Source organism: Pagrus major, chromosome 10 (assembly GCF_040436345.1).
Source record: "Pagrus major chromosome 10, Pma_NU_1.0".
Taxonomy (NCBI): Eukaryota; Metazoa; Chordata; class Actinopteri; order Spariformes; family Sparidae; genus Pagrus; species Pagrus major.
This window is the reverse complement of record NC_133224.1, coordinates 4,220,664-4,229,903: the sequence shown is the minus strand read 5'-3', so window position 1 is coordinate 4,229,903 and position 9,240 is coordinate 4,220,664. Positions and strand designations below refer to the sequence as shown.

The window sequence follows — 9,240 nt, the reverse complement described above, 5'->3', positions numbered from 1 at the left end:
AAATAGTCCAGTGGAAATAAATAAGCTCTCTACAAGATGTAGAGAAATATACACAGCTTGTCTGAGCTCTGTGTGAGAAAGGCACGACGAATCATTCATGAATGAGGAAGCAGGCTACGCCCAAGGCTGTTTATAGTAAGATAAGAAAGTCTGTGGTGTAAGAAAAGGACTTTAATCTGATCTGACACTTCAGAGAAGGTGAGCACGACAGTTTTCCCCAACGCACATGAGCTCATTATATAAACATGACTACACTCGAGAAGAAACACTGGCAGAGCATAAGGGAAGCAGTTTATAAGCAGGGTTCTAGTTATAGTCTCTGCGGGGGTCTGTAACTCTAACGGAGGTATATAAATACATAATAGGCATTACACAAAGAAAGAAATACTTTCATGTATAACGTTTGCCGAATTAACAAGTAGGCCTAAATAGGTAAGAATATGTTGTAGACAGGGTTTCAGGACGTTTATAAAGTGTCTCCTAACGCGATGTCTCATAATTGAGCGTTTTTTAAGGGGAGTCTGGTGACGGAGTCTGTTTCACGTCTCGACATGTCTTTCACAGGCGGAGCTTCTGAGTTTCTGTGATTTCCTCTGGAGCAGCAGCAGCAGCTTTGTCTCAGTCTTCTCTCTGTGTTTGTCAAACCAACTCGTCTCAATGGACCTGGAGGAGCTCACTGACGGTTTTTCTCTCTCTTCTGTAACTGTCGTCGTCCTTCTGCTGATTTTCTCCTGCACACCTGCTGAAGGTAAACTCAGCAAACACTGAGTAGATTATTTTTATTCTCGTGTTTTCTTTAAAGGGACATTATGTCGTTTTGGGGAAGAGATTTTAAGATCTTCACTGACTGATTTGTTTTTTCATGACTGAATAAACTGAAACAAACAAACTCAACTTGATTCTGATTTACTTTGTTTATTTTCCTCTGAGAACAGCTTGTTTGTTCAGTTATGGGAAAAGTACATATTTCTGAGCGAATATTCTCATGAATATTGTAAACGCTGACGTACTGGGTTTGAATTTCTGCTCCAAAACGACATAGTGCCCCTTTAATGGAGGTGCTTTCTCAGCTGAGGCAGCAAATGTCTTACAAAGCACTTTTAACTGGTTATTAAACAGTCTCAGTTTAATACTGGCACTTCTATTTTGGACCATCAGCGAGAAGACAGATTACATCTGTAGAGTTATTTTAGTCACTTATTGAATTTCCTGCCTACCATCATCATATCAGCTACTAATTATACAAAGCCACAAAGAGAAAAAAATACCTCATTGTCAGGCATCCTGCAGCTGTGTGACTGTGTGACTAGTACATTTTTGCAGCTTTAACACACAAACATGATGAGCCACAGAACAAAGAGGACCATAGATACTAATACTTTTTAACAAACATCCACAGGATGTGTACACGGATGCCTTTGAGCAAATATTATCCTATAAAAATATGTTCTGTTGATTCACCTCTAAACTTTTATATCAATTAATGGCTTTTACAATAGCACAATAATGTTTAAGGCTGATTTGTTTTTTAAACAGTTACAGTTTCTTGTTGTATGAGCTGTGATTTAAATGAAGAAAAACACCTTTATTCCTGTTTTACATTATTTAAATAAGGTGTTAAGAGATTAAATAAAATGCATAATTGGGTGCTTCTTAATGAAAAAGTTAGTTTGGAGCTCCGACTGACGACAAGAATGATTATCTATTAATTTTCTTCATTAATCAATGAATCTTTTGGTCTGTATGCAGCGGCTTGCTCTAAACGCTACGTGAGATTTGACAGACAAGTTTTAACTTCTGTTCCTCTTTCTTTTTTTGTTTGAATCAAAATAACCTCTTTCTTTAGCTGAGCTGCAGTTTGATGTCAAAGACCAGTTTGAACCCTATTGTGATATCACTTGCCTTTGTTTGGCCTCAACCCGGTGGATGGATGGATCCATCCATGACATGGATTCATGTAAAGTTTCAATTGTTAATACTTAAAGTTATCCTCCATTTCTCAGGGACTTTTAGGGTGATCGGGTCACGTCAGCCGATCGTTGCTGCCCTGGGTGATGACATCGTCCTGCCGTGTCACGTGCAGCCTCAGGTTGACGTGTCTGAACTGACGGTGGAGTGGTCCAACCCCGACCTTAAGCCTGACCCCAGGGATCGCCTGCGCCGGGTTGAGTATGTCCATCTGTATCGAGACACCCGAGAGGACCTGGACATGAAGATCGCATCGTACGTCAACAGGACGGATCTGTTCGCAGATGGCCTGAAACGGGGCAACATATCGCTCAAGATCACCAACGTGACGTTTGAAGACGAAGGAAGATATAAATGTTTCATCCCGAAGTTAAAGAGCCAGTTTAAGTATTCAATCCTTTACCTTTCTGTTGGTGAGTGTTAAAATCTTGTTTATGGTCCAGATAAATTGCAATATACTTGTGACAGATGCGAATGCTAACGTCACTGATCCAGATATCCAAGTTAAAGGTGCAATACGTAAGAATTTTAGTTGAAAGCATTCATAACTAAAATTATCAACAGAATGTGTGGAAATATCAGTTTTGACATTGTGGCATGCTTTTATTGGGTTTGCAAAGATATCTACTGAGGTTAGCATGCTAGCCGTAGCCCTATCCCAGCCTGGTCCAAAGCTCCTGTGCTGACACTCCCTCAGTACTCAAGACCCTCAGCCTGGACTGCTAACTGCACAGCTAACTGAGCTAATGGCAGCTACAGTTAGCAGCAGTTAGTTGTTCTGGTGCTATTCTTACATATTGCACCTTATTTTCATTGTTTCACCAAAAATCGATGTATTTTTATCAACATTTTGTCTTGTCTATATGATGTCAAAAAATAACATATATACAAGCTGAGTGCCTCCAATATCTTTAAAACTCTGTGGCTAATTTTCTCAACAACTGATGCTGATGTTTCCCCACAGGAAGCTGCTGCTGTCTGCTTTAAAAACTGAATTATCTGTTTTTTCCAGAGCCAAAGTCTGTCACAACAGAGACGCCGCTGCAGCCAACGAGTCCCCAGACTCCTGATCCAAAAAAGGACACAGATGTCAACGGTGAGAACATGAGTAATTAAAGCAGAAATGGTTTATTTTTAATTTTATCTAGCTGATAACAGCCGGTTTATTCGTCACAAACACACATTTCCCACAGACGAAACTGTTTTCACTGGGTAAACATAGGTTGGCATTTTAATTGTGAGGCATTATGAGACCAAACATAAGCAGGGTAACTGGGGATTTTTTTTGTTTCTAACAGCTGTAGAGGAGACGGAGAGACGCTGTTTGTGCTGTTATAACTCATAATGGATATTTCAGTGTGAGAAAAAGGACATTATGGGGTGGGAGCATGAAACTGTAGTTTCGTGGTCCTCATTGACAGTATAAAAGCACAATGTTATTCTTCCGGCGTTATTTTTGACACTTAACTCCTGCTGCATTTTCCAACGTACAAACTTCATTCATACATCAAAACATTCGGCTCGATTAGGACAACCACGGCTAATAATTTTTCTCTTTCATTTCTGTCATGCTTTCTGAAATATTCAAAGTTTTGTGTGATTTTTTTCCCCTTTAGAATGAATGTACAGAATGTTAAAAAGCCCATAATAAAGCAGTTTTTCATGCTTTCATCTAGAAACTCTATTCAAATATCCCACGTAGGGTTTAATGCATTTTGTAGCTGCTAACCGGTACTGACAATAATTGTGATTTTAAAAAAATTAAATATTGATATCATGTAAACAATAGTGGCTTTACACTGGTTGCCAACCGCCATACAACAGAAAAAGACAAATAAGGAACAAAGTTAAGGGGAATTTGACTGAGACCTTCTGTCAAAATTTGTATATGCATCACGATAATATTGTTATCCTGAATTCTTTTGTCCATGATGATCAGCCTAAGTCCTGCGTCTTTTCTAGATTTTCAGGTCTTATTTGACTTTTAAATTCCATTAAAACATTTCAAAACATTCAAGTCTAATGAAAGCTTAGTTACAATGGAGGAAATATATCGGCACAGCTGGTGCTTCATAGAGAAATAATAAAACACAGCGAGAACAAAATAGAAAACCCATCTTCTCATCTTCAGCCTTTTCCCATCCAGTTGATTAATTGCCAACTATTTTGAGTGGTTTATTCCAGTTTCAGTCGCTCTTATCATCGCTTGTTTGATTGGTATCCTTATTGGTCTATGCAGGAGATAAAGGATTGATCGCAGGTGTGTGTGTCAGCGTCTTATTAATGATCCTGCTGGCTGTTGGAGCTGCAATATATTGGAGACACAAGCGTCTAAAACAAGAAGTAAGTGAGAGGCTTTCATTTTAATGTTTGAGTGCTGGAAACGAAACGTACAGTTTATCTTTTGTGAGACAGTTGACTGATTCATCATTTTCTTTTAACTGTCCATCCAGATCAAAAAGGAACCTGTTATAGGTGCCTTGCTTGAAGGGAACGTTAGCTGTTAGCAGAGACGAGAGCACTACCAGCCTGGATCTTTCCAGTTAGTGCAAGGATTCAAACCAGCAACCCCCTCCAGCCACAGATGGCGTAAATCTTTAGACCATATGACATCTGGAGACCGTTGACCTGAACTGACACTGGATTTCTTCACTGAAACTTCGACCTAGTTGGATTTCCATCTCCATGTTGCTTTGTATGTGCACTTTGGTCGGATGTGGACACAAAGAAGCAGACGTGGACACATGTCAAGACTTTCGATCCCTTTTTCCTTTTAAGAAGTTGATTTTTTTACGATGTTTGTTTTTTAAGACATGGAAAACTGTTGTGGGGAAAGAAGTCAGCAGTATGAATTTGAAAGATGTGTGAGCCTCCTTTCCTGTGGAACAGAGGGCGAACAGTATCTTTTTAGCTGGCCACAATAAAAGGCCACTCTGAAATGTGCAGTTGTGCTTTATTGGGGGGGTCAGAAAACCAGTCAGTAGCTGGTGTGACCACCATTTGCGTCACGCAGTGCAACACTTCTCCTTCGCATAGAGTTGATCAGGTTGTTGATTGTGGCCTGTGGAATGTTGGTCCACTCCTCTTCAATGGCTGCGCGAAGTTGCTGGATATTGGCAGGAACTGGAACACGCTGTCGTATACGCCGATCCAGAGCATCCCAAACATGCTCAATGGGTGACATGTCCGGTGAGTATGCTGGCCATGCAAGAACTGGGATGTTTTCAGTTTCAAGGAATTGTGTACAGATCCTTGCAACATGGGGCCGTGCATTATCATGCTGCAACATGAGGTGATGGTCGTGCATGAATGGCACAACAATGGGCCTCAGGATCTCGTCACGGTATCTCTGTGCATTCAAAATGCCATCAATAAAATGCACCTGTGTTCGTTGTCCATAACATACGCCTGCCCATACCATAACCCCACCGCCACCATGGGCCACTCGATCCACAACGTTGACCTCAGCAAACCTCTCACCCACACGACGCCACACACGCTGTCTGCGGTTGTGAGGCCGGTTGGATGTACTGCCAAATTGTCTGAAACGCCTTTGGAGACGGCTTATGGTAGAGAAATGAACATTCAATTCACGGGCAACAGCTCTGGTGGACATTCCTGCAGTCAGCGTGCCAATTGCACGCTCCCTCAAAACTTGCGACATCTGTGGCATTGTGCTGTGTGATAAAACTGAACATTTTAGAGTGGCCTTTTATTGTGGCCAGCCTAAGGCACACCTGTGCAATAATCATGCTGTCTAATCAGCATCTTGATATGCCACACCTGTGAGGTGGGATGGATTATCTCGGCAAAGGAGAAGTGCTCACTAACACAGATTTAGACAGATTTGTGAACAATATTTGTGGGAAATTGTCTTTTGTGTATATAGAAAATGATCTTTGAGTTCAGCTCATGAAAAATAGAAGCAAAACAAAAGTGTTGCGTTTATATTTTTGTTCAGTGTATTTTGTGTGTTATGATGTGTTTGTGTCGGTGATTTGTTTGAACTTATTTTTCTCTCATGTCAATCACACAGATCAACACCAGGACAGACACGCTGTAATTTAGTTGGTGACGGAGATCAACAGAGTTCATCATCTGAGCAACTTACATCCACAGCCCTAACCCTAACACGATGCTTTCTGATCAATAATCATCAGTATATAATCATCCTCGATACCTGAGCAATGTACCCGCTGCTATGATAACCTTATTTCCCCTCTGGGATTAATAAAGCTATCTATCTATCTAACAGTGTAGTAAGTTCAGAAAATGGCATCACTATAATGCTGCTTTAAAACATGGAAACTAATATTGTAGTGGCTAAATGCTAATTAGCTTCACTTACTTAGTTCACAATTAATACTGATAGTTTCAGAGTCGTTAGGGCCGATTGGGGGTCATTGGTCCAACCGGCCTTCGTGTGGGTTTCTAGGGCCAGGTGAGCCCAGGTGTGACTGGTTGTTAACTGTCTGGGGAGAGAACTCAGTACAGCATTGTAGGTGGGTGATCAGTAATGTCTTAGTCCACCTCCTCTGTTCAAAGACGGTCGTTCCAGTTTGACATAGATGGATTTGTTTACTCCTCTTTCATACACGTATATGTGAAAGTGTTTGCAGGTCCATGAAACTGGAGTCAGTGAACGTCAGGTCTCATCATGTTGTACTGCAGCTGTCAGGTCAAAGTGCACATTGGTCTGAAAAGGATCATTGTATTTATTGTTTTTATTTATGTTTTTTAACTGAATATTTTGTCCTTCTGCAAAGAACTTCTGACTCTGTGAAGCACTTTCTAACTTTGTGTTTAAACATGAAATGTGACTGTTTATACGATGCTTAAATAAACATGTCAAACTCCTGTGTGTCTTGTGAAAATCCCTCTTTTTATAATAATAATAATTAATTATTAAATCTTCCAGATTTTATGAACAGATTTAACTTTCTCTCGTGGAGCTTTAACCTTTTCTTGTTGTAATGTGCAGTTTAAACTGAAATGAAGTGCTGCTGTTTGATTTGTGTTTGTTACTGTCTGTTGTCTGTTACTGTTACTGAAAGAAAAGCTGTGATTTGTTAACACTGGTGTTAAAGATAAAGGTCAGCAGAGGGCGCTCTTCACTTTAAAGTTATTGTATCAGGTGGATTTTGTTTTCCACAAGTTAAAGTCTCAAACAGCTGTCTTCATATTTTTGTCTGTTTTGGATTTTGTTAATTCATGGTCATGCATTTTTTAATCATGATTCAAGTTTTGTTTCTCTCTGAGCTCCTGCGACTGAAATAAACATGATATTTATAAATCGCACTGTCATCAAGGGGATGATATTGTGGCGGATGGTGGGCGTGCAAAATCCAAGGTTAGGACGCAGGCAACCAAGGTTTGCATCCAGTCTGTGGTTAAGTATCAGCAACAAAAACACTGGTAAAGGTTTGGAAAAGATATTTATGGTTTAGGCAACAAACCTATGTTCGGAAAAGATCATTTGTGGTTAGGTTTAGGCAGCAAAAACAGTTGTGTTAGGGTTAGGAAAAGATATTTTTAGTTTCTGTAACAATAATGACATTTAATCTGTAGGATTCACTTCAGTTAAAGTAGGAAGACATCATGATTTTGGTTAGATGTTGAAATCTGTTCTTGAAATAGTGACAAAATTTAACCTTTAGGATTCATGTACATAGTCACAAACTTTCCATGTTAAAATGTTGCTGACTGACATGAAAAAAATTGACATTTTATCACTAATTCACCCACTGCCTTGATACAGGGTTGTGTCACACATTCAAGTATGGAGATTTGTTTGTTCACAGTTGACAACATCACTGCATTTCAGTTAAGTTGTCAACTATTTTATTAGCATTTGTATTAAATGATCTGAATTTTAGAGTGATATCAGGTCCCTGTTCTGATGTGGTGGAGTTACTATTTGGATCACAGACAGTATCTTTAACCTAAAAAAAGATATTTAAAGCTCTGATCCTGAAAACATTACTCCATATATTTTCTCAACTGCAAATGCATTGGGCAAGAAGCAAGAGGCTGACACATGTAGACAGTCAGCCAGTCACTGTACACTAAATATGAAGCTAACAGCAACCAGACGCTAACGTAACTTAGTGTAGGCCAACAAAAACTGGTTGTACCTGTTCCCTGGCCTGTTGTTACACCTCGGTTTTTGCAGAGATTAACAAAAATAACTCGATATAAAGTGATAATAAGAGAGCTCATCTGAGCTCTGTGTGAAATTACCAGAAAGGTGTGAATAAAATGAAGTGAATCATTCATGAATGAAGAAGTAGGCGACACCTGAGGCTAATTATAGTAAGATAAGAAACTCTGTAGTCAATAAAAGGACTTTAATCTTTGCACCTGATCGACGGGGACAACTCCCCTCTGCACTACAAACACAGCCCTTCTATAAAGAAGCCACATCTTCTTAAATTTAATCAAATTGTCTTGTACTGAGCAGAACAATCTACCAATGGGGTACACCAAATTTGCTTGACTAGAAACTAGCACAAAGTTCAAGCCACTGAACGACCTTAAAGGGCCTTAAAACCGGACAGAAAAGCCTCAATTTAAGCAAATTGTGCTTATTACAAATGATTAAAACAACTTTTTCGAGGTAGAGCTACTTAAAATTAGATTTTTTGTCTTTTGACTGAACTGACTTTAAGAATGTAAAACTTAATCTAACATTAACAAGATTAAAACAGACAGCTTCTTCAAACAGCATAATAAAAATAAGTGAAAGATTCTTATTTTCCTTTAAAAAAAATTAAACTCAATGCAACATCAACAAGCTTTGATTGTTGTTGTTTCACATATTTCTTAAGTTGACAAGTTGTACAAGTGGTCTCAATCTTAAATCAAGGAAAACAATCGTGTTGCTCTGTTGGGATTTTATGTAAAACATTGTTTAAATCTTGTTACTGGTTCAAATTAGCTCCATATAAACTGGCATATCATATTAAGACAAAGCTAGATGTATTTTCTTAAAATGAGATTACTTCTCTAATGCAAAGCAAGATTATTTTTCCTTTTAGACAAAGTTCTATTCTGATTAAATACTTGGGACAATGGCTGCAACATTAACAGTTAAGTTGGGATCTATAACCAGATTCCATTGATGTCAGTATACAAAAAGCCTTTAGTCTCTCTACTATGAATAAAATGAAAAGATTTTAACATTTGTTTGTGGAATGCAACAACACAATGAAGACACTCCCACCTGACACCTTTTGTGTTGTGATGTCATGTTCGATGAGAGAGATATCCTTT

General features: G+C 39.0%; 1 protein-coding gene across 1 annotated transcript; it reads left to right on the top strand.

Moving 5' to 3' along the window:
- The first annotated feature begins 561 nt into the window (after positions 1-561).
- LOC141003407 (myelin-oligodendrocyte glycoprotein-like) lies at positions 562-3,131 on the top strand. The gene is made up of 3 exons (XM_073474739.1): positions 562-748; positions 2,004-2,381; positions 2,981-3,131. The coding sequence occupies exons 1-3, from the start codon at positions 658-660 to the stop codon at positions 3,082-3,084; spliced, it is 573 nt and encodes a 190-aa protein (XP_073330840.1). The 5' UTR covers positions 562-657; the 3' UTR covers positions 3,085-3,131.
- The last annotated feature ends 6,109 nt before the right edge of the window (positions 3,132-9,240 follow it).

What these genes read in the sequence shown, in the direction of transcription:
- LOC141003407 (XM_073474739.1), top strand. Translation starts at nt 658, where the DNA reads ATGGACCTGGAGGAGCTCACTGACGGTTTTTCTCTCTCTTCTGTAACT. An exon ending in CTCCTGCACACCTGCTGAAG is followed by an intron (nt 749 to 2,003) that starts GTAAACTCAGCA and finishes TCCATTTCTCAG; the next exon opens with GGACTTTTAGGGTGATCGGG. An exon ending in AATCCTTTACCTTTCTGTTG is followed by an intron (nt 2,382 to 2,980) that starts GTGAGTGTTAAA and finishes TGTTTTTTCCAG; the next exon opens with AGCCAAAGTCTGTCACAACA.